The following is a 27,404-nucleotide window of genomic DNA, read 5'->3' as shown; positions in this document are numbered from 1 at the left end:
GGATGAAGTCACAGCATTGCATGTACATTTTTTTCCTGGTGTGTGAAAGCTACAGCTTTTATATATAGATACACAGGTGTTGTGTGTGTGTGTGTGTGTGTGTGTGTGTGTGTGTGTGTGTGTGTTATCAGTGGAGGAATCAGAGTCCTCAGCAGGACCTCAAACACAGGATTACAACATGCACCATCTGGAAAAGGTCACACTCTTTCTCTATCTCTCTCCTTACATTTCTTTTGCATTTGTTCTCTCTCTCTCTCTCTCTCTCTCTCTGTGTGTGTGTTTAAAAGCTAGCCGCAGTAAGACCTTTGTTCTTTCTTCTGCAGTATTTATGACAAAGTATTAAGATCTGGGTTAATAATGGATAAAATGTTACCACTGGGAGTCTAATCTGGTACTGAAAGACGTCTTTCTTCACACACACACACACACACACACACACACACACACACACACACACACACACACACACGACTCCTTTTCACATAATGTACTATTAGCAACACACACTGCTGAACACGCATGCGTGCACATTCTTATTTCTGGCTCTGTAATTCAGTGCTCTTAAAATTAGTTCTTTCTACTACAGCATTGATGAGGCTTGTATCTCACACACACACACACACACACACACACAAACACACACACACACAGGATGTATTTACACAGCTGCTCTAATGAGTGACTGATGCTGTCTTTTTACAACTGCCAGTAGTCTGTTTGGCTCTACATAGTGTGTGTGTGTGTGTGTGTGTGTGTGTGTGTGTGTGTGTGTGTGTGTGTCTGTGTGTGTGTGTGTGTCTGTGTGTGTGTGTGTGTGTGTGTAATAAGATGATTTTTTTTTGCTCTTTCAAAATAGTTACTTTCTATCTCAATATATTACACACACATCCTACACAACTACACACACATCCTACACCCCTACACACACATCCTACACAACTACACACACATCCTACACAACTACACACACATCCTACACAACTACACACACATCCTACACAACTACACACACATCCTACACAACTACACACATCCTACACAACTACACACACCCTACACCCCTACACACACATCCTACACCCCTACACACACATCCTACACAACTACACACACATCCTACACCCCTACACACACATCCTACACCCCTACACACACATCCTACACCCCTACACACACATCCTACACAACTACACACACATCCTACACCCCTACACACACATCCTACACCCCTACACACACATCCTACACAACTACACACACATCCTACACCCCTACACACACATCCTACACCCCTACACACACATCCTACACAACTACACACACATCCTACACAACTACACACACATCCTACACCCCTACACACACATCCTACACAACTACACACACATCCTACACAACTACACACACATCCTACACAACTACACACACCCTACACCCCTACACACACATCCTACACAACTACACACACATCCTACACAATTACACACACATCCTACACAACTACACACACCCTACACCCCTACACACACATCCTACACCCCTACACACACATCCTACACAATTACACACACATCCTACACCCCTACACACACATCCTACACAACTACACACACATCCTACACAACTACACACATCCTACACCCCTACACACACATCCTACACAACTACACACACATCCTACACAACTACACACATCCTACACAATTACACACATCCTACACAACTACACACACATCCTGCACCCCTACACACATCCTACACAACTACACACATCCTACACCCCTACACACATCCTACACAATTACACACATCCTACACAATTACACTCACATCCTACACCCCTACACACACATCCTACACAACTACACACACATCCTACACAACTACACTCACATCCTACACCCCTACACACACATCCTACACCCCTACACACACATCCTACACAACTACACACACATCCTACACCCCTACACACACATCCTACACAACTACACACACATCCTACACAACTACACACACATCCTACACAACTACACACACATCCTACACCCCTACACACACATCCTACACAACTACACACACATCCTACACAACTACACACACATCCTACACCCCTACACACACATCCTACACAACTACACACATCCTACACCCCTACACACACATCCTACACAATTACACACATCCTACACAACTACACACACACCCTACACCCCTACACACACACCCTACACCCCTACACACACACCCTACACCCCTACACACATCCTACACAACTACACACACATCCTACACAACTACACACACATCCTACACCCCTACACACACATCCTGCACAATTACACACACATCCTACACCCCTACACACACATCCTACACCCCTACACACACATCCTACACAATTACACACACATCCTACACCCCTACACACACATCCTACACAATTACACATACATCCTACACAATTACACACACATCCTACACCCCTACACACACATCCTACACCCCTACACACACATCCTACACAACTACACACACATCCTACACAACTACACACACACCCTACACAACTACACACACACCCTACACAATTACACACACCCTACACAATTACACACACCCTACACCGCTACACACACACCCTACACCCCTACACACACATCCTACACCCCTACACACACATCCTACACAACTACACACATCCTACACCCCTACACACACATCCTACACAACTACACACACATCCTACACAACTACACACACCCTACACCCCTACACACACATCCTACACCCCTACACACACATCCTACACAATTACACACACATCCTACACCCCTACACACACATCCTACACAATTACACACACATCCTACACCCCTACACACACATCCTACACCCCTACACACACATCCTACACCCCTACACACACATCCTACACCCCTACACACACATCCTACACAACTACACACACACCCTACACGACTACACACACATCCTACACAACTACACACACATCCTACACAACTACACACACACCCTACACAACTACACACACACCCTACACAATTACACACACCCTACACAATTACACACACCCTACACAATTACACACACCCTACACCGCTACACACACACCCTACACCCCTACACACACATCCTACACCCCTACACACACATCCTACACAACTACACACACCCTACACCCCTACACACACACCCTACACCCCTACACACACATCCTACACCCCTACACACACATCCTACACAACTACACACACATCCTACACAACTACACACACCCTACACCCCTACACACACATCCTACACAACTACACACACACCCTACACAACTACACACACATCCTACACAACTACACACACACCCTACACCCCTACACACACACCCTACACCACTACACACACATCCTACACAATTACACACACATCCTACACCCCTACACACACATCCTACACAATTACACACACATCCTACACCCCTACACACACATCCTACACAACTACACACACCCTACACCCCTACACACACATCCTACACCCCTACACACACATCCTACACCCCTACACACACACCCTACACAACTACACACACATCCTACACAACTACACACACATCCTACACAACTACACACACACCCTACACAATTACACACACCCTACACAATTACACACACCCTACACCGCTACACACACATCCTACACCCCTACACACACATCCTACACCCCTACACACACATCCTACACAACTACACACACATCCTACACAACTACACACACATCCTACACAACTACACACACACCCTACACAACTACACACACACCCTACACAATTACACACACCCTACACAATTACACACACCCTACACAATTACACACACATCCTACACCCCTACACACACATCCTACACAACTACACACACCCTACACCCCTACACACACATCCTACACCCCTACACACACATCCTACACCCCTACACACACATCCTACACCCCTACACACACACCCTACACAACTACACACACATCCTACACAACTACACACACATCCTACACAACTACACACACACCCTACACAATTACACACACCCTACACAATTACACACACCCTACACCGCTACACACACACCCTACACCCCTACACACACATCCTACACCCCTACACACACATCCTACACAACTACACACACATCCTACACAACTACACACACATCCTACACAACTACACACACACCCTACACAACTACACACACACCCTACACAATTACACACACACCCTACACAATTACACACACCCTACACAATTACACACACCCTACACAATTACACACACCCTACACCCCTACACACACATCCTACACCCCTACACACACATCCTACACAACTACACACACCCTACACCCCTACACACACATCCTACACAACTACACACACATCCTACACAACTACACACACACCCTACACAACTACACACACACCCTACACAACTACACACACACCCTACACAACTACACACACACCCTACACAACTACACACACACCCTACACCCCTACACACACACCCTACACCCCTACACACACATCCTACACCCCTACACACACATCCTACACAACTACACACACCCTACACCCCTACACACACATCCTACACAACTACACACACACCCTACACAACTACACACACACCCTACACAACTACACACACACCCTACACAACTACACACACACCCTACACCCCTACACACACACCCTACACCCCTACACACACACCCTACACCCCTACACACATCCTACACAACTACACACACATCCTACACAATTACACACACATCCTACACCCCTACACACACATCCTGCACCCCTACACACACACCCTACACCCCTACACACACATCCTACACAACTACACACATCCTACACCCCTACACACATCCTACACAATTACACACATCCTACACCCCTACACACACATCCTACACAACTACACACACATCCTACACAACTACACACACATCCTACACCCCTACACACACATCCTACACAACTACACACACCCTACACCCCTACACACACACCCTACACCCCTACACACACATCCTACACAATTACACACACATCCTACACCCCTACACACACATCCTACACAACTACACACACATCCTACACAATTACACACACATCCTACACAATTACACACACATCCTACACCCCTACACACACATCCTACACCCCTACACACACATCCTACACAACTACACACACACCCTACACAACTACACACACATCCTACACCCCTACACACACATCCTACACCCCTACACACACATCCTACACAACTACACACACACCCTACACAACTACACACACACCCTACACAACTACACACACATCCTACACAACTACACACACATCCTACACAACTACACACACACCCTACACCCCTACACACACATCCTACACCCCTACACACACATCCTACACAATTACACACATCCTACACAACTACACACACACCCTACACCCCTACCCCTACACACACATCCTACACAACTACACACACATCCTACACAACTACACACATCCTACACCCCTACACACACATCCTACACAATTACACACACCCTACACCCCTACACACACATCCTACACACACATCCTACACAATTACACACACACCCTACACAATTACACACACATCCTACACCCCTACACACACATCCTACACAACTACACACACATCCTACACCCCTACACACACATCCTACACCCCTACACACACATCCTACATCCCTACACACACATCCTACACAATTACACACACATCCTACACAATTACACACACCCTACACCCCTACACACACATCCTACACAATTACACACACCCTACACCCCTACACACACATCCTACACAACTACACACATCCTACACCCCTACACACACATCCTACACAACTACACACACATCCTACACAACTACACACACATCCTACACCCCTACACACACATCCTACACAACTACACACACCCTACACCCCTACACACACACCCTACACCCCTACACACACATCCTACACAATTACACACACACCCTACACCCCTACACACACCACCACACACACTCTACTCCCTACACATACATCCTAAACTCCTACACACACCATACACCCCTCCACACACTACCACACACACCCCTCCACACACATCCCCACACTACCCCCTACACACACACCACCACACACACCTCACACCCCTCACACGCACCCCAATGCACACCCTACACCCTTACACGCACCTCTACACACACCCTCACACACATCTACACATCCCCTGCACAAACCAAACACCCCCCCCACACATGCACACTGTTGTATAATTTTATAGTTGTTGTGTTTATTATTTTGTTTATCTGGTTTGTTTGAGTCTTACACAGTGGAGATTTTTCAGACTGTGGTTTTGGTTTATAGTTTTATGTGTTTTATAACGTTCATGGAATTTTATCAGCAAATCTGGGAAAAGTTAAAAGAATGTTCTGTATCTCTGTGTGAGGTCTTTAAAATCAGATTACCACCCATGAGAACATCCTGGACCACAGGAGGTCTGTGTGTGTGTATGAGAGAGAGAGAATCTGTGTGTGTGTGTGTCTGTGTGTGTGTCTGTGTCTCTGTGCGCCTGTTTTTGTGTGTGTATCTGTATGTGTGCGTGTGAGAGAGAGTCTGTGTGTGTGTGTGTGCGTGTGAGAGAGAGTGTGTGTGTGTCTGTGTGTGTCTGTGTCTCTATGTGCGCCTGTTTTTGTGTGTGTGTATGACTTTGTGTCTCTGTGTCTGTGTGTCTCTGTGTGTGTATCTTTGTGTGTGTCTGTGTTCACCTCTGTGTGTGTGTGTCTCTGTGTTTGTCTCTTTGTGTACGTGTGTGTCTGTGTGTGTGCGCGCCTGTGTGTATGTCTGTGTCTCTGTGTGTGTTACTTTGTGTCTGTGTGTCTCTGTGTGTTACTTTGTGTCTGTGTGTCTCTGTGTGTGTTACTTTGTGTCTGTGTGTCTTTGTGTGTGTGTATATGTGTGTGAGGGAGAGATGAGAACCCAAGAGAACATTCTGGACCCTGTGCGTGACTGTGATGTGGGAATCCAGCTCCATGATGGTGATCTTTTCACCTTTAATGTTGGGTGGCTGCTGTGACATTAAGTACTGCTGATTGATGCCCTACACACACACGCGCACACACACACACACACACGCATATATTCTTTCTTCAAACAAGAGCATGTGTGCATGGGATAAACGTTGACACACAAAATAAAACCCAACATTTGTTAGTGTTTTATTTAAGTAAGAATGTGTGTGTCTGTAGTTGCTTTAACACTGTTGCTCTCAGGCTATTTGTCTCTGTGTGTGTGTGAGTGTGTGTGTGTATTGATTCCCTCTCCTCATCTCTTACCACTGATATAACAGCTGGCTAGGTGCATGATGGGACACATGATGACTGCATTACTCATGTTCCCTGATTTACAGGTCGAGTTTTTCAGCACGTGATGGTGAAATCTTTTAATTGTGACGAGTCTGTGAACTGAAAGGAGCTTCATTAATATTCATTAAAGCAGAATTGTAGATCTCTTTCTCTCTCTCGCGCGCTCTCTCTCTCTCGCTGTCTCTCTCGCTGTCTCTCTCGCTCTCTCTCTCGCACATGCTCTCTCTCTCTCGCTCTCTCTCTCTCGCTCTTGCTCTCTCTCCCTGTTTCTCTCTCTCACTCTCTCTCTCTCTGACATGTTCGTGCTGAACTTCTGGTCTTTACTGTTTGCTCTGGGAAGCGTAAATAAGGTGGATGTTTATTCAACATACATATACATATATATACATATACATATATATATATATATATATATATATATATATATATATATATATATATATATATATATATATATATGTGTGTATATGTATGTTGAATAAACATCCACCTTATTTACGCTTCCCAGAGCAAACAGTAAAGACCAGAAGTTCAGCACGAAGCTACAGGGTTGTTGTCATCTTTCAAAAAACACTAAACAGACAAAACCACCAGAACTTACAACTTACATTATTTTAATACACGGTTGAAACATTTCTTGATTCCTATAAAACATGTTCCTCGATGGTTTTTCCTCCTTCAGCTTATCGAATCAGTGCTACGTGTGACAGATGCCGTGTTCGGTTACAGTGTGGAGGAGCTGAAGGTCCAGCCGGCCCTACAGGGCGAATGTCAGCTTGAGTGAGCTTTATATACGTCTGAGTGGCTGAAGATGGATCCATTCATCTAAAACGTCCAGCTCGGTTAGCATCACTCCTGACGTAACGCGCGAGCCAACCTAATCAAGGCCGGAAACTCACACATCCGTACACATAACACTACCTACAAACTGAATCGAGCTGAGTGAGAGCTGAAAACAAAAACCCACAACCCTTTTTCAGCATTGCCAGGAAAACACCATACACACACGCACACACACTTAGACAAAAAATGATTTATGTCTAAATCATGCAGGATTAATTCTGGGCTCTTTTTTTTTTGCAAAAAAGGTGTGATCCGCATTTATGGGGTCAAACTGATATTTATGGGTCAGTGAAGATGGAAACGGTTATAATGTGACGATTAACCAGTCCACTGTGGGGTCAGAGATGATCACATACTGTATATTATTATATACAACGGGATTGGTAAAGACCTTTCCTATTCTGTTTCAAAGTGTATCAGACATTTTGTGGGTTGTTTATATACACACACACACACACACACACACGATCACAATATTAGACAGGAACACAGCTGCACGTGTGTGTGTGTGTTTTGTTTGCTTCTTTATCTAGCTTTTTTACTTTCTTTATCTCGCATTTCCTGCAACATGCATGTTTATATGTCTGCAGAAGCAGAACAACTATCTTGCATCCTTATCTTATTGCATTTCAGGTAATTAGAACCCAAAAAGATCATGATCTAGTTTAATAAATAAATATCTCGCACTAAATATACAGCTGTAGAAAGGACATTATTTATAATCCCATAAATAATAATAATAATAATAATAATAATAATAATAATAATAATAATAATAATAATATAATTTCCAGCATCACCCAGGTGAGCAGATGAGGATGAGGTCCTCTTTTAGAGTCTCTTACGGTTTCTTCCTTATATCTTTTCAAGGAGTTTTCCCCTCACCATCATCGTTTCTGACTGGCTCATTAGGGAGAAACATGAATCTTAAACTTTAAGTGTCTATTGTTGACAACAAATAGAATAGAATCGAATTAAACACAAATGCCGATCTCTGCCAGCTTATTTAATGTCTTTTCATTTTAACTCCATTTTAAGTAAGAATACTTGATATAGATTGTTAGGCTTAAGCTATTCTTATGCTTACTGTCAAAATCTTTTGTTCCTACCAGCCGTGTGAGGCAGCGAAACTGGTGTAAGTGAGTTTCCGAGAGCGTGAGGAGCAGGCTGTATTTTTAGCTGATTGCTGTTTATGGCCGATTTCTCCGACAGGCAGCTGGTCTCTCTCTGCTCCCTTATTGTTTGATCCAGGCTGAAGTGTACCAAGACTAAATCTCATTTTTATGCACTTTATTGCTCCTTGCGCCAGTGGTGGCAGGGGGCCTCGGATCTGCTGCTGGAATGGAGAGAGAGATGTGGAGGCAGGAAGCAGCTGGGGGTCTGATTGATTTCTTTTGGGCTGTGATTGACATGCTGATGGTGGAGCTGAGGATGTGGTTAACATTTATGGATAAATAACTTCTGCCCAAATTCTCAAACACCACCCCACTGGGTTTTGTGAGCTTTGTGTGCTGTGTTCCCTAAACTAGCTTCCGGCTGCCGAACGCATCAGATTCAAAACACTTATGCTTGCTTACAAAGCCAAGAATGGATCAGCTCCCTCTTTAAAGCTCTTATTACTCCTCGCACTGCACCTCGCTCCCTCAGATCTACTAGCACTGCTTGACTGGTTCCACCATCTCTGAGTAAGAGGTAGGTCTACATTTAGACTCTTCTGTTCTGGCACCGAGGTGGTGGAATGAACTTTCCCTAGATGTCTGAACAGCTGAGACCCTGGCTGCCTTCAAACAACTTCCTGAAACACTTAAACTAGCTCTTATATTCCCTGTTTGCTTTATGTATTTGTGCTATAATTCCTCCCAAAAGTTTTCTGGTTGATGGTATCCCAAGTCTGTGACCTATTGAACCAGTGGTGATGTATTCATTGATGGAGACTTCAAAGCACTTTTGTACATCAGCTCTGGATAAAGAGCGTCTGCCAAATGCCCGAAGTGTAAAATGTAAATTCAGTACAAAAGCTGGATTTGGGTTTGGCCAGAATTTCTTGCCTCATGTCTTTTAGTGAAGTACTAATCCTGCAATCTATTGTATTCAAAAGTGCAAGTGGAATTTTCCAAATTCTGATCCTCTACTTTGGCTTGGAAAAACTTGGATGTAACTGTTTGGTTAATGAACATATAAAGAAAACCTACGTGAATTATTTCTGTGCAGTTGGTGATGAGAATGAGACAAGACGTGACGTACGTTTTATGTCACACTGGTTCCAATCCATTTTCTGTGGCTTAGGGAACCTGGAGCCTTAGGGCACTAGGAGGAGGGGGCTGGACACCTCAACTAATCACAAGTCACAATCACACACGCTGCAGACAAGTTAGACAACAACTCATGTCTTTATACTTGTGGAATAAACCGGAGAACCTGGAGGAAACCCATGAAGCACAGGGAGAACATGAAACAGGAAGTCAACCTCCAACCCTGGAGACTCTCACGATGGTTTAATCTCATTAATAAAACTGGATTGAAATCAGATTTCAGGCTCTGATTGGGAATTTTGAGTCGACTGACCGTCCCGTTCCATGACTTTGCGCTCGTACCCTCGGTTAGACTCTTGCCGAACTTCTCCACTTATGCAGCGACCTCCGAATTGGTGTATTTTCACAATACAGTAAGGGTATTCTCCATCTCCTCCCTAAATCCTTAGCACGGTTTTCACCCGTCCTTTTTGGGCTTTTTGTACGTCTCCTACGTTAGCAGTCATTTTCTGAAGCTAAATGTCAGCTGTCGATTAGTCTCGGCTTTCGAAAGCGACTGAGATTTGTTTCTCTCTCTTGTTGTGAAAAATGCAGACTTGATTTTAAGTGACTGGCAAGAGGAAGCTTAAGACGCCCCGAAATGGACAAACTAAATGTCAGTGCGATAAGAAGACGGAGCATCCTTCTCCTGTCCTTTTCGCAAAAACGTCAAGTGCTTAGGAGTGCTGATAGCAGGAGCTCTAATATTCCACCTACACCTCTCTGTCTATCTTTCCCTCCTCTTCCTCCTCCTCCTCCTCCTCCTCCTCTCGTTTGTTCTACCGGCCGTATGCAGATGAACGCTCGACTCTTTTCCCGGCAAGCAACAATGAGGGCGCTAAAAAAAGGATCGGCGGCTAAAGGAGCTCTCGAACCTCCGAACGTAAATGAGATGGGGCTGTTTTTTTTTTTTTTTTTGTCTCCATAACGACCCCAGCTTTTGTGCGATGCTCAGTGAAAAGAGATCTGTCTCCTGTCACAAAGCAGAGCACCAACATGAAAATTCAAATAGTGGGCAATGAGACCGGCGTTCATGCCTTTGAATTGGTTTCGAGCTCAAACGTGAAGCTCTTCATTCACCAGCAGCCTTAATCCCAGAGAAGAGAGGAAAAAACAAATCACAGACTATAATAAATGATATAGTAAACCTCAAATATAGTTTTTAGTGGCTTGGGTCCGTCCAGCATCCCGGATTCCTAGATAAAATATATATCTGATGACGCGTGTATTGTGTATTCACGTTGTGTGTATGCGTGCGTAAATGGCTCGTGTTCGTGGTGAGCGGAATAAGAAGGAAGAGACGAGCATGTGATTGAATTAAAGCACCAAAAAGGAAAGGGCAGCGATGACATCAGTCAAAGTGGCACGACTGACTTGGACCAGACACCTGAATTGACACACATTTAATCCACTTCCTCCTGCTGCAAATTCACTTCCTGTTCATGGCTAGCTTCAAGGCTTATTTAGTTACCGTAGAAGATGAAACCTGGGTATCTGTCTGAGCTGCCAATTATCTAATTTACAATATTGAATATCACTCCGTGGGGGTAAACATGCACACGAATAATCTGGTTATTTTTATTAGTAGTATTATCATCATCAGTAATCTGATTGCTCATGTGGTAAATGGTAAATTCCCAATTTCTTAAAGAATTATACTTGCTAGGGAATTTAATTTAAATTTAATTCGGTTAAAAAGACAATAAGCAATTTTCATTTATCTATCTATCTATCTATCTATCTATTTATTTATTTATTTATTTATTTATTTATAATCCATTTAATTGCTGCAGGTATACCTATTAATGTGATATCATTTATTTTTTCAGCATTAATTTAATTTGCTTTATTTAAATTAATTTGATTTAATTCAATACTTCATACATAAAATGCAGATACTTTTTTGAAAGCATTTCCTGTTCCCACCAAAAAATGGCAATAAAACTAATAATATTTTGATGCAAAAGAAAGTTCACATCATCTTCAGTAGTAAAAATCAGATGTTAAGCTTTTAGGGAAAAAGTCTTAGGCTTGAAGAACACGTGTAGACTCTGTAGTTTTGTCGTTATCAGATTATTTAAGTGCATGTAATCTCTTAGATGCTGTAGTGAGAGAGAGACAAAAGTATTGACTTCTTTGTTGATTCCTTTCTATCTTATATAATTTTTACACGTTTCTTCCTTGTTCCTTTTTTCTGCCTTTTTTTTTTTTTTTTGCTTCCATCTGTTAATTCTGTCCTCCCTTAATTATAGGAATAAAACCTAATATATTATAAAGAACCTTAAGGAATAAAACATAGTATATTGTGTTGTTTGTGTTTTTGTTTGTGTACTGTCTGTGGGTATGTCTCTTTTGTGTGTGTGTGTGTGCGCGCCCCAGGGGGACTGCTACCCTATACTCAAACACTAATCTCTTTGACATGTGCCAGATGATTAGATTAAGTCCAGCGCACTGAGAGAGCACGAGAGCCGTTTGCTGGCCTGCACTGCCCTACTACAATCATCCAGTCGACCTGACCACCTGTGTGTGTGTGTGTGTGTGTGTGTGTGTGTTTTCTGGACAGTCTCCTTTCCAGACTGTCCACTTTACTCTCAAGAATAGACATCAGTATCATAGTGATTGCTAATTTGGCCTTTTTTCCTTTCCTTTATATATATATATATATATATATATATATATATATATATATATATATATATATATATATATATATATATATATATATATATATATATATATATATATATATATATATATATATGAAATTAAGAGTGATAGGTGTGTGTGTGTAGATGATTGTAACTTAGTGTTTCAGGTCTTTGGCCATTTCTCAGTCCCAGCTTCTGTTTTTTCTTTTGGTTTGTAATTTATTTATTTATTTATTTATTTATTTTGTGATCTAGTCATTTTCATGAAAAAAAACATATCACAATGTCTGTGCTTTGTGAGATGAAGTACAAGCCAGCGCACTGATCTTTTGTCTCGGTGTGTCAGCATGGTTTCTCATAAACACCCGAACAAGTGAGCAAGGTGTGTGCGTTGCTGCAGTCGATTTTAAACGAGTTAGCTTGTCTCTTTAGCTCAGACCTCAGATAAACCTGGCAAATAAAGGAATAAATGGACAGATTTGGAGGCAGAACAAACAGAACAAGAGAACTGAGGTTAAGAAACCACAGACATAGAGAGAGAGAGAGAGCTGCTTTCCTCCTTACAGCTCAAATTCGGAAAATGAATCCATATCAGCTTTGAGTTTTTCCTCATTTGTGAGAGTAAAGTTCTGTTAATAGAATCCTCAATTTTAATCGATCACAAGCTGATTAAGCATCAATTATGGAGGCAGAACGAGTCACAGGTTTATATGAATGCACTTCTTCTGATTGATTCTACATTACCAGCTCATACACAGGAACTTAGCGGCTATAGCGGACGCTCCACCTAATCCAAAGCTAATAACAAATGGATTTTTCTGTATCATAACCTTCAAGAGGAAAAAAAAGTTGATAAAGACTAGTCAGTTTTTCAGACATTCTACAACGCTAAAAGAAACTGAAATTCTACAGAATCATTCTTTAGTAATTGAACATTTACAATTCAGGTGATATAAAAGGAGTGAAACACTTTAGGATCTGGTGTTAAAGAAGGAAAATAATCAGACACGGCAATTCTGCTTTATAACGTTTTAGCTCATTCTCCTGTTTGTGTCCATGTTCAGAATTAAATGTCTTTGGCATGTCCCACTCCACAGTGATGCTTAATATGAAGTTCATATGATCATATGAGCTTTAAGATTTTGTAGTTTTTATTTAGCCTACTAGAAGCAATATATTCATAGAAAAGCTCCAAAAAGACAAAAATGGTTAGTTGTTTTTCACACAAATGTTTGTATCGTCAAAGGGAATGTTGATATCAAACCCATTTCTGCTCTGTGAGAAGCTCCAAGTGCTTGTTCATCTAAAAAGCAGCTCAAATTTCATCTTTAACCACAAAAACTCTGTGTAAGGTTCTCCACCAGAGTGGAAGAAACACACGGCTAAAACGCACTTTAGTCCTGGCTCATTTTATATCAAAAGCCAGTTTACTGGTAAAAAGAGGTTGGCTTTGCTTCTTGTTAACACCACCCTGCTGTTGGTTTGGCAATCCAGAATGACTTGCAATTTTTATCTAATTTCTTTTTACAACTGAAGGTTAAGGGCCTTGCTCAGGGGCCCAGCAGTGGTGGCTTGGTGGGGCTGGGATTCAAACTCACAACCTTCTGATCAGTAGTCCAACACCTTAACCACTAAGCTACCACGTCGCTCACGGTTAGATCTTTATAACACCGTGAACCAAGTCTTTTATTTCTCTATACAAGAAATACATTGAGTCACAAGTTCATAAGCGGATATACTTCGTGTGTTTGCAAAATTAACTAATTCTCTCTTTTTTAAAAATATATTTTGTTTTATGTTTTCTTCTCTGTAGTTTTTTCTCTTTACTTCATTCCGCTGTCTGACGCCATCTCAGAAAAACACACACTTAGCTATATTTCAAGTGTCCTATTTGGTGCTTAAAAAACACAAAATAAATCACCAGAATATCAGTTTTGTCCTTTGAAGCTACTCAGACCTGAATATTTCAAACCTCAGAAAGGTGTCGGGAGTTCTGTAAATATCAGCGAGAATCAAGGGGAAGGTGAACAAGACAGTGGTGAGACCGGCCATGCTGTATAGATTAGAGACAGTGTCACTGAGGAAGAGTCAGAGCTGGAGGTAACAGAGCTGAAGATGTTGAGGTTCTCTTTGGGAGTGAGACGGGTGGACAGGATTAGGAACGAGTACATCAGAGGGACGGCTCATGTTGGACGTTTGGGGGACAGAGTTAGGGAGGACAGATTAAGATGGTCTGGACATGTTCAGAGGAGGGAGAGTGAGTATGTTGGTAGGAGAATGTTGGACATGGAGCTGCCAGGCAGGAGGCAAAGAGGAAGGCCAAAGAGGAGGTATATGGATGGAATAAATGAGGATATGAAGCTAGTGGGTGCAAGTGTTGAGGATGTAGAAGATAGGGATAGGTGGAGAGAAATGATTCGCTGTGGAGACCCCTGAAGGGAAAAGCTGAAAGAAGTAGTAGTCAGGTTTTCTCTCATTTCATTTATTTATTTATTTGTAAATATGCAGTCTTTTAGTGTCAGGTCAGATTTAACTGGCTTTTGTAATTTTCCGACATAAAAAAGGTGTTTGAGGATAATCGGTTTGTTGCTGTTTGTTTAGTCCGGAACGTTGTTGCTTGTTATCTGTCGCTCATTTCCACCTCGTTTGCGCTGATTCAGGAGGCTGATTTGCTGTAATGTTGACACTGGTTTATCAGATGAAGGGGCTGCCTTTTTGTCTTTATCGTATGGAAAGAATGTAATCTGTGCTCCAATATGCTCTCACACACACAGGATTTGTATATATGTGTGTGTGTGTGTGTGTGTGTTTTGTTTTAAATCTATTGAGATTATCACTCTTCCCAAAAATGAACACTCGCATATGCTAATCTCTGTGTGAGCGAGAAGAGAGATAGAGGGAGGAAAAGAGCAACAGGTGTACACACAAGACAGCCGCCGTCCTCACACAATGGCTTCAATGGCTGTCTGTCACCATGTAAAGTAGAGCGTGGGCTTTACTCAGAAACACACCTCACACGTCTGCCCCGGTGCACACAGCTGGCACCGGCGCTGGCTGCAACACATTCCGTGACGTTCGTACTTTTATTTTTGTAACATTCTACATGTACTGTATCTCCATCATTGAGCATTTCAAGGCTTCGGTATGGACGAGCTGAATCTATAATGAACTCAGATGTTGAGCTGATTTATGGAGGTCCTGCGTACACTCCAGCTGACTGTATATGACTGTAGAAAGGACATTATTCATAATCACACTCTGGTGTTTATAATAATTTTTAATCACACTGTCTATCTATCTATCTATCTATCTATCTATCTATCTATCTATCTATCTATCTATCTATCTATCTATCTATCTATCTTTATAATAATTTATAATCACACACTCAGCTATTTATAATTTATAATCACACTCTGGTGTTTATAATGATTTTCTTTCTATCTATCTATCTATCTATCTATCTATCTATCTATCTTTATAATAATTTATAATCACACTCTCTGGTGTTTATAATGATTTATAATCACATTCTCTGGTGCTTATAATAATTTATAATCACACTCTGGTGTTTATAAACATTATAATCACACTCTCTGGTGCTTATAATGATTTATAATCTCACACTGGTGTTTATAATAATTTATAATCACACTCTCCGGTGTTTATAATAATTTATAATCACACTCTCTGGTGTTTATAAACGTTTATAATCACACTCACTGGTGTTTATAGTAATTTATAATCACGCTCTCTGGTGTTTATGCAAAGATTCTCACACTCCGGTGTTTATAATGATTTATAATCACACTTTCTGGTGTCACTTAATGAGGATGAGGTTCCCTTTTGTGTCTGGTTCCTCTCAAGGTTTCTTCCTCTTGCCATCTAAGGGAGTTTTTTCTCACCACAGTCGCCTCAGGCTTGCTCATTAGGGATGAATACAAATAAATTTAAACAGGAGTCTAATATTAATCTTGACCTTTTTGTTCTATGTTTCTTATGTTCTGTAAAGCTGCTTTGAGACAATGTCCATCGTTAAAAGGGCTATACAAAATAAAATTGAATTGAATTAAAATTATTCACACTGAGACGGAGAGAGATAAAAGAGAGAGAGATAGAGAGAGATAGCAAGAGAGAGAGACAGACAGAGTTAGCGAGACAGAGAGAGAGGGTAGCTGATGTTGGACGGCTTGTTCGGGCTCTCTGGAGGGTAATTTGTCAGTCACCTCACTCTACCTATCTGTCTGAGTGCACAGAGACAATTGATGCTCCTGCATTCAGCTTAAAGGCAACGTCAGTCCATCCAAGCGTACACCGTGTGGTATTTTTTGTGGTTTTCTGTGTGTGTATGAGAGAGAGAGAGAGAGAACTAGACATTAATACTTCTGAAGAGTGAAAACTGAAGACACACCGATGAACAATGTGGCTTCACTTTCATGTTAATGTGTTTGGGCGAACTGCTTAACACCATGTTAACTGCTTAAAATCCTTTATTTAAACAAAAAGCCAAAAAAATATTTACTTTTGCATGGTTTTATATCACCAAATGTCCCCACAAGTAAAGAAGAGTTTTGAGCTTGTGGGGTCATTTGAATGGTCTCCAAAGGAAAAACTGCTTTTTATTTAAAAACAAGCCTAAAAGATTTCATTGCCATTACTGAGGTTAAGAATAGATTTAGGATTAGATCAAATGAGTTGGCTGAATAATTTATGTAATTATGCCAGTGGAAGGACCTCATAAGGATTAGACAAACCTCAGTGTGTGTGTGTATGAACTCTTCTTCCTTGTCAAATTTTCCCCCATATTTTCCGATTTGCTAAAAATAATCCTGTGTGTTTTGCTGAACCGTCACAAGGGTTTTTCATATTGGTTAAAGCACATGACCAAGGTCTATATTCTGAATGTTCTTATCAATATATTGTTTTGTCATGTGGACAAGTGTTTTCTCTCTGTGTGTGTGTGTGTGTGTGTGTGTGTGTTGGTGTGTTTGGTGAGGTGAAGCGTAAATTGACACACAGGTCACATCATCATGAACCAGCCAGAACAATGTCAACATCCGTTTACCTGCACTAAACACACACACACACACACACACACACACACACGTACAGCACAGCCACATTTGTGCTTGTGTGATTATCCTGTAGCTGCTCAGTCTCCCAAATCATCCGTAATTGCTGCTCAGTGTCTCCGCTTTGTTCTTGTGTCAGGAAAATATCTGTCAAATCATTTCTCTCTCTCACGGCCTGAATAGACTGTGTGTGTGTGTGTTCTGGGAAAAATAATAATAATAATTTAATAGTGTTATTGTTTTTGATTCAGTTTTTCCACAGTTTTGTGTTTGTGTGTGAAGCTTCAGGTGTTTTTATATAGCTACTCCGCTTCACTGCTTTATTTTTTAGCAGTTATCCTGATGGTTGTTTCAGAGAGAGCTATTAAATTAGACTTCTTCTGTTTGAGAGATGACCAAATAAACTGTCTTCAACCCTTTACAACACTGCTCCAGAATTAGACTGGCAGACGACTGCTTGACCGGGCAGATTGACCCGCTGTGGCTGCTTTATGCACTAAATTGCTGTGTACTGGAGAAACAAAAGGGCATCATGTACAGTTCTGTCACGTTCACACACCTGACTTTCATCTCGCTGTGGATTTTTAAAATGGGTCTCGGATGAAAGTGCTGCATGGATTACAGCTGGATTCACAATCCCACTTTTCCTCAACTACATGATAAACAAAGAGTTTCTACAAAGTGTACAGCCAGCCGTCATCTCAAACAAAAATGTTATTCATTCTTTTTTTTTTTCTTCTTCTTTTTTTTTTTTTTTACTGTCGGAGTCTTTTATTTTTTTTATCAGTGATTAAACCTGAAGAATATTTTTATTTTTAAAAATTATTTTCTTTATTTATTTCCTTATTACCCATGTTTGTGGATACTGCTGGAAGTTGTAAATTTCCTACTGAGAAGAATGTGTCTGTCTGTCTATCTATCTATCTATCTATCTATCTATCTATCTATCTATCTATCTATCTATCTATCTATCTATCTATCTACTCTGTCTGTCTGTCCATCCATCCATCCATCCCTTCCTCCCTCCCTCCCTCCCTCATCACCTCACATCCATTATTGGCTTTTTTTAACCTTTAACTTTTATTTTTGTATTTTAACTTTTATTTATATTTTGTATTATATTTTTTTATTTATATTTTGTATATTTATATTTTTTATTTATTTTTTGTATATTTATTTTTTGTATATTTATATTTTTTATTTATATTTTGTTTATTTAAATTTTTTTATTTACATTTTTTCCAATTTATTTATTCATTTATTTATTGAAGTTTATAGTAAAAACAAGAACGATCCAGTCTAGCATGAGAGGAGATCTCTTTTACTAGCCCTTATTTTCCTTTTAATGGATTTACTGGTCTTTTTATTGGGAACAAGTAGCTAAATTTAGCTGCTATCCTGGTCGTACAGTATGTGTTGCTTTGACCAAAGAAATAAATGTAAGTGTCTGCTCACTGGGACAATATTATATCCTGGATAGTCTTTGTATACATTTCAGTCATCAGCATTAAGAGCTGAGGGAAAGTGTGGAGAAACACAAGGTCCTCAAGCATTAGACATTAGAGAAGGAACCTATGGGGTTGAAGGACCAGTCCAAAGATAGAAAGTTCTGATAAATGAAAACTAGCTATAAGAGCTATATATACTGTGTATATATAGATCCTCCTTTCCTATTTTTTTAATAACAGCTTTTCAATTAAAAGTTTTACAGGTTTTAAATTTTTCCCAGGTTTTTCTTGGTGTGAGTTTCCCTGAGGAATATTTAGAGACAGAGCTTCATGTGTCCTAGAACAGAAACGTATAAATGTATAGTATACACCGTACATGTCTCTCACTAACTTTTTTCATGTCTTGCATTTGGAAAATCTAAAATTCAGAAGGGTTCCTTCAGTCATTCGTCTGAGGCTGGCCGTTCTTCTCGCTGCTTGCCAGCATGCATAGATTGCCTGGTTTTTCATTCCCTGTTTAACGTGATCAGTGCCCTTCTCAAGATTATAACAAATGACAGCAACAAAATTACAGTCATCCATCTCCAAGCAGGCATCAAGGAAGGGTTTTTATACGCACCCACCAAAGGTAGAGGGACGAGCGTTCAGGGAAGGGAAGTGGTAGAAGAATCGGACAAATATTTTAAAATATCTAAGGTTTTATTATAGATCTGGTTGTTCATTTTTTTTCTAGGTAAAGTGTGTACAAATGATGGTTGCACCAGATGTAGATGTGTAATACTCTCAGTTGGCACAAGTTGGATGTTTTTCTCCACCTGAGTTTGTTATTCAGCTTGGCATGAGTATACCGTATGTGGGACTTCTGAAGCTTAGAGCAGGTTTGCAGGAATATCTGCAGGTGCATCATGGACTCTCTGACAAACATGGTGCCTAAAGCCCACACAGGATTTGCTGTAATTGTAGAGCTCCTTTCTGAAACTCCTGCCTTCATTGTTTTATTGCCATGATAGGTTCAGTATGAGGTGGAAAAGACTGAGTGGCGAGTGCCTTTCACAGCTTGGATCCTCCCACCGTGATTATTATTCAGTATTTGCTGTTGGAGAGAAAGAAACTTGTCCACCCGCCCGTGGGTTTGCAACAACTGGGGCTGTCATCTAGATTTGCTGTGATGTCTTAAAACAAAAACTGTCATCTTGTACTCAAGCAGTAGAGAGCAAAGCACTTCCAAGTTTAGTTCTGTATTCAGTTCACAATTCAAAGAAGATGCATCAGATCAGATTCCTTTTTTTTTTTTTTAGTTGGCAGAATTATCTATGAATTATATTCGTATCATCACACTTACCTTCATCATCCTCTTTTTTTTTTTTTATATCAGAGATAATGATGTTGGGGTCCAGTTAAACTGTTAAGCAGCCTATGATTATACTCTCCTGTACCGTACAGAAAATATAGCGAAACATGTAGCAAACTACTCCAGGGAAATTAAAATTTTGTACTTATGTTTTGTACTTAAACTTATGTACTTATGACCTGAGATTTAGCCTAATGAGTGATTAAACTAATTTTTTTTCCATGACTATTTAAACTGTAAACCCCTAAATGTGGCTTAATATCAACTAGAACGTATGTAGAGCTTCACATATGTACATTAGAGATATACACCGATCAGCCATAACATTAAAACCACTATGTGAATAATATTGATTGATCTCTGTTACCGTGGCACCTGTCAAAGGGTGGGATATATTAGGAAACAGGTGAAGTTTTGATGGCTAGATGACTGGGTCAGTGGGATCTCCAAAACAGCAGGGCTTGTGGGGTTGATCCCAAAATGCAGTGGTTAGTACCTACCAAATGTGGTCCAAACCAGGGAAGGACAAACTGGTGAACCAGAGACATGGGCACAACTTTGAATCTTTTCAGCACAGTCAATAATGTCTCCTGAAATTTCTCATTAAACTATTTCTCATTAAACTAAATTATCGTGCTCATATATTGGTTAAGGTGTAAAATTTCATTGTCACCTCAACCCATGAGTTTTTATTTTTGGCAAAAGAATGTAAGCAGATTTATCAATCCCGCTCAGATCCCTGGTTAATTTTGGTGTCATAAAACAGAATCATGAATAGGACACGTGTTATGTTAAGAATGTAACTATAGAACCTTCTAACATTCGAACTCTTCGCTTTCTGTCTCCTAGACCGAGGTCATTAAAGGTCCGAATGGTAGTGTGGGAATGACGTTCCGACACGTTCCAGCAACTGAAGGAGACGTGGTGCATGTAAGCATCGAGACGGTGACTCCTAACTCCCCTGCTGCACAGGCTGACCTGCAAAAAGGAGATCGCTTAATTGCAATTGGAGGTTGGTGTGATAATGTCAGAAACTGTTCCATGTAGAGAGTGAATAATTCATTTTTGTTTAGCTGCCCCTGCCGGAGAGCTAGTATATGGTAGAACAGGCAAATTATTGTTTTCTGTATTTATTAATTGGATTGTTATTGACTGCAGTAAGGAAGCACTGATGTAAAGGTCAAATTTTATAAAGAATAACATTCTTTTTCTCCCCATTTTGTATAGGAGTCAAAGTAACATCCTCTGTCCAAGTGCCAAAGCTGCTAAAACAAGCTGGAGATCGAGTGACCGTTTGGTACGAAAGACCAGTCAGACACCAGGTGCCTACCATGGGCTTGGGACCTCTTCAGGACACCCTGGGTCCCCTGGAAGAACCTACATACCCTGTGGCTGGGGGTTATGAGGAGGACCCAGCCCATATTACCACCATGGACCTAACTGATGGCAAAGACAATGACTCAGAGTTTGAGGAACTGATAGTGGAATCCAAATCAGCTAGTGTTCCAGTCATTGCAGAAGCTAAAGAGGATACTTTACTCTCTGTAAACCAAAGCCCTAAAAAAACTGTGGCCAATCTGGCCTCCAAGCCCCTGGGTACCATCTCACCAATTCTCAATCGCAAGCTTAACTTGGCTGGCCTTCAATCACCGCTCAAACCCCAACCTAAAGAGTCACCAAAGCCCTCACCACTCAAGAGTGCAGAATCATCTGAACCACCACAGAGGCCAACAGTGCCCCCTCCTCCACCACCTGTGCGCCCGCCTGTCCCTCCTAGGCCCCATATAAAAGTAACATCACCGTCCACATCCTGTGAATCCCAAAACATGGAAGGAACAGACTCTATAGTAGAGAAACCCCCAGAAAAATCTCCCCCAGCTGCAAGCAATGGGGAAAAACCTGTATCTGAGAGAAGTCCCACAAAAACTCCTGAGACAAAGCCTGTAAACAAACCTGTAGAGTCAAATGATGAACTCCCAACAAACACCATCACCAGTAAACAAGATGTGATCAAAGACAAAAACAGTGAGAGTACATTTAGCATAAAAGACAGTATGGATGAGCAGGGACTCTGGGAGTCATCCGAGGCTATGTTCCGCAACAGATATGGGCGTTGGAGTAAGGCCTCTGTAGTCTTTGATGTGGAAAGCAACCATAAATACCTTAATGTCGCACTCTGGTGCAAGGATCCCTTTAAACTTGGTAGTCTTATATGTTTGGGCCATGTCAGCTTGCATTTGGAGCATATAGCCCTGGAATGTTTGTGTATTTCATCTGCAGAATTCCAGAGCACCTTCCGCTTGTGTGCCCCAGAACCGAGGGCCAGCGTCAGTCGCACTGCACTTCGTAGTCTTAGCACACACAAGGGCTTTAACGAGAAGCTGTGCTACGGAGACATCACCCTAAACTTCACCTACCTGGGAGAGGGAGACTCGGACATGCCTACTGGAGTTATTGAGAGGGAAGGGAGTATACAAGAAGAAGAGCTAAATGAACGTGTGAGAGAAAGGGACCATGTGCAGGCACTAACCCGGGATGATATAAATTACAGCTCCATGCAGCTTGAGGTTCGACACAACTTCCAGGACACGCAGTTTCAGAATCCCACCTGGTGCGACTACTGTAAAAAGAAGGTTTGGACCAAGGCTGCATCACAGTGCATCACCTGTGCCTACGTCTGTCACAAGAAGTGCCAGGAGAAATGTCTCGCTGAGCATCCTTTCTGTTTGGCGATTGCCGACCGGCGAAGCGCAGACCCTGAAGCGAAGTCCACCATCAACCGAGCAACCACTGGTCTCACACGGCACATCATCAACACCAGCTCCCGTCTGCTCAACCTGAGGCAGGTTCCTAAAGCCAGAATAGCAGAACAGGCAGCAGAGGTTGGACCTGGAGTGGCAGAACCTTCCCCAAAACACACGCCTAACACCTCAGACAATGAGAGCAGTGACACGGAGACCTACCCAGGGGCTAGTCCTTCAAAACAACCACGAACAAGTGGTGGCACAAAGCTGGCACGCAAAGAGGGAGGTTTAGATGACAGCGTGTTTATTGCAGTGAAGGAGATCGGGCGTGATCTGTATCGTGGCCTCCCTACAGATGAGCGATCACAAAAGTTGGAACTGATGCTGGATAAGCTTCAGCAGGAGATTGACCAAGAGCTGGAGCACAACAACTCGCTGATATCTGAAGAGAGGGAAGCAACCGAGGCGCGCCGCAAAACCATGATCACTTCAGCTCTGGCCAAGTCAGGAGAACGGCTTCAGGCTTTGACTCTGCTGATGATCCACTACCGTGCTGGCATAGAGGACCTAGAGTCCATGGAGTGCACCTCGCCATCCGAACAGCACGGCTTTCCAAAGTCAAAAGTGGAGGTTCTGGAGGAGGACCTGATGGGTGCCGAAGTGTACGACAGTGACGTTTGTAGCCCGGTGGATGTACAGAGCCTAAATGACATTAGCGAGGAACAGATCTGTGTGGAAGCATTACCACGTTAGAGAACGCAAAACAAGAAGAGCAAAACAAGATTTGAGACTCGCACCATTTTATTGTAAGGGTTTCTGGGGACTGTATGTTGACTGTCTGGCACTGGGATCGATTATGAATGTGAGGTTTGCAAAATAAGTTATTTTACCTGAAAATGTATGAAAATTCTCTCATTTGGGGAATTTTTTGAGGTCAGATGATTTTTTCTTATCTGCCTTTTTTTTTTTTCCTTAACCTGTCTTAACTGTGGTCCCAGTCCAGTCAGTACCGTGAATCAATGCAATGTTTCAAAAAATCAAACTTTTAGGTCAGTATTGGAATTTATCCATATTGATGTAGGTCAGACCAAGCATTCCTGCCTTGGCTGAATGGGGAAGCACCACATTGTGTAGTAATAAAACACGATAGGTTCTTTATAAAGGGGAGACTCCATTTTGTAGCATCAGTGTTACTGGTCATATTTAAGGTTGAAGAATTCCAGGATGGCCTGCTTTCGTGTGTGCTTTGCACCTTTTTGCTTTTGACCGTCTGCTTCTAACCGGTAGGATTTAGCCAAGTACTAGAATTTAAGACCTTAATATCGGTTCAGTGTGGAGCTCCACCCCCAAACCCCGCCCCCAAACCCACCCCCCAGGTGGTGTATTCTTTCTTTCTTTCTTTAATTATTGTCCTCTCAATGTGAGCACTTTTTTACTGTAATACATTTCTATTTGGAATTATTCTATAAAAAAATCATTTATTTATCTGTTTTTTTCATTTTAATACGTCTATCTGTGTTAAATTAAATCGCAAGGGATTTGTTATAGGGAAAAAAAAGGTAATGATGCCTTTTTGGTGGGGACCATGGCTTTTTTTTTCTTTTTTTTTCCGTTGTTTAATTCTAATGAATTCTAATTTTGTTGAATTCTAATGCCAAACAAATGTGACAACTCACCATTGTTTTATTTCATGTTATGTTGGATATCTTCTTGTAAGTAATAATATATTTTGATGAAATATTTTTTTTTTCTTTGTGTCTTTTCAGGACGTCCCTACAATTTGTTTGTTTGCACCTTTAAAAAATATGAAAATGATAGACTTTTTTCCACAAAAAGGCATTCGAAACTGACCAAATATTACGAGTTGGCCTTGAGTTGAATTTGGATTTTTATATTTACAGTTTCAAGGCTTAAATTTCTTTCAAATCTGTTTAGCTAACTGGACAAGCATTCAGTTAGCGAGCCTTCAATTTTTTTTAAAAGGTTGATTTCATACATCATTGATTACGATTATGTCTGTACTTCCAAATGAACTGTAGAAAATATTCATTCGCGGTTCATTTAAAACAGGACTTTGGTCTTCAGTTCAGTAGACAGATAGAAGACGCTTCAATAGAAGCGTTCAGGAAAAAGAACCCCACTAAAATAATCACACCGAAGGCCTGAGATGGCGAATGCTGTAGGTGTTAACAGCAGAGTCTTTATTTTCTTTTACTTAACTATGTTACAATTCTGTACGGTAAATATTGGCATACTCCTGAGGCCAGGGAGGTGTCACTCTAGCCTCAAGACGTAGCATAGAAAGTATAGCTATGGTACACTACACAAAATGCTTAAAAGACTAGTGCACATCACCTATTGTTTAAATAAAAAAACAACAACTTCCAGATAAATGACTTTAGTGGCTTTAAGTCAAGGGCACTTGAACACTTTTTGTGACTTGAACAGATGTCTGGTGGTCTGAGAAAACCTTTCATAAAATAATAGAAAAATAAAAACAAACAAAAATTTCCACATCATTTTAAAATATATTTAGGGTTTTTTTAAAAAAGTATGTTAGGAAGAAAATTAACTAAGTAATCCATCAGGGTTTTCTCAAATCACCAAACATGTATGTTGTATGAACTGATGCAGGTGAGAGAATCGCCTCAGATGAGTGAAGAATATTTTAAGATGAACTGGAGGATTGAAAACCTTCATGGATATATCATTTTAAATACACAAATGAAGCACACAAGGACTGATGGGGACACGTGTGTGGGGATTAAAAGAGGTTAGTGTAATGTAGAGGGCAGTCCTTCTACCCTTTCAGCCATTTTTACCCTTTCTGCTGTAGGCTTTCACTCAATAGGTCCATCACAGTATCAGTAAAAACAAGAGAGAATTTTTTCATCTCTCTCTCTCTCTCTCTCTCTCTCTCTCTCTCTCTCTCTCCCTTTCTGTATCCTTCTGTCTGTCTCTTTCTGTCTCTTTCTGTTTGTCTGTCTCTCTCTTTCTCTGTATCCTTCTGTCTGTCTCTGTCTCTCTCTCCTCCTTTTTGTCTCTCTGTCTGTCTCTCTTTCTCTCTGTGTCCTTCTGTCTGTCTCTGTCTCTTTGTGTCTCTCACTCTCTCGCGCTCTCTCTCTCTTTCTCTCTCTTTCTCTCTCTCTCTCTCTCGCTCTCTCTCTCTTTCTCTCTCTCTCTCTCTCTCCTTTCCCTGTTCCCTCTCCTCTCTCTGTGCCCTGTTTTAGCCTGGGGCTAAAGTGTCACTGGAAAACGTTCCTGGAAGCTTCGTCGTTCTTGGTTCTGTTCGTGTCTCGTAGCTATTGGCTGTAACAATGACCCCATGCTCCTCACACACACACACACACACACACACACACACCGGAGGCTCTCTCTCTCTCTCTCTCAAGTTCTCTTTAGTGTTCCTCACGGTGATGATCGTGTTTGGCTAAGCTAATTGTGGTGAAACATTTTTGCAAGAGCTGTCGTCCTCATCAGAAGCTGAGTCATGTTTCTTAAGCAGCCAGTTTTAATCAGATTTCTTGTTC

At 41.3% G+C, this 27,404-nt stretch overlaps 1 protein-coding gene across 1 annotated transcript in view; it reads left to right on the top strand.

Moving 5' to 3' along the window:
- pdzd8 (PDZ domain containing 8) overlaps window positions 1-25,402 on the top strand; it is a 58,417-nt gene extending 33,015 nt beyond the window's left edge. Inside the window, exons 4-5 of the mRNA XM_058398794.1 lie at window positions 21,980-22,142; window positions 22,358-25,402. Of these exons, the coding sequence (XP_058254777.1) occupies window positions 21,980-22,142; window positions 22,358-24,627 (2,433 nt within the window). The 3' untranslated portion in view covers window positions 24,628-25,402. The remainder of the gene's footprint in view (window positions 1-21,979; window positions 22,143-22,357) is intronic.
- The last annotated feature ends 2,002 nt before the right edge of the window (window positions 25,403-27,404 follow it).

The sequence above is a fragment of the Hemibagrus wyckioides genome, linkage group LG09 (genome assembly GCF_019097595.1).
Source record: "Hemibagrus wyckioides isolate EC202008001 linkage group LG09, SWU_Hwy_1.0, whole genome shotgun sequence".
Classification (NCBI taxonomy): Eukaryota; Metazoa; Chordata; class Actinopteri; order Siluriformes; family Bagridae; genus Hemibagrus; species Hemibagrus wyckioides.
The sequence above is the reverse complement of the archived record's forward strand: the minus strand, read 5'-3'. Positions and strand labels throughout refer to the sequence as shown.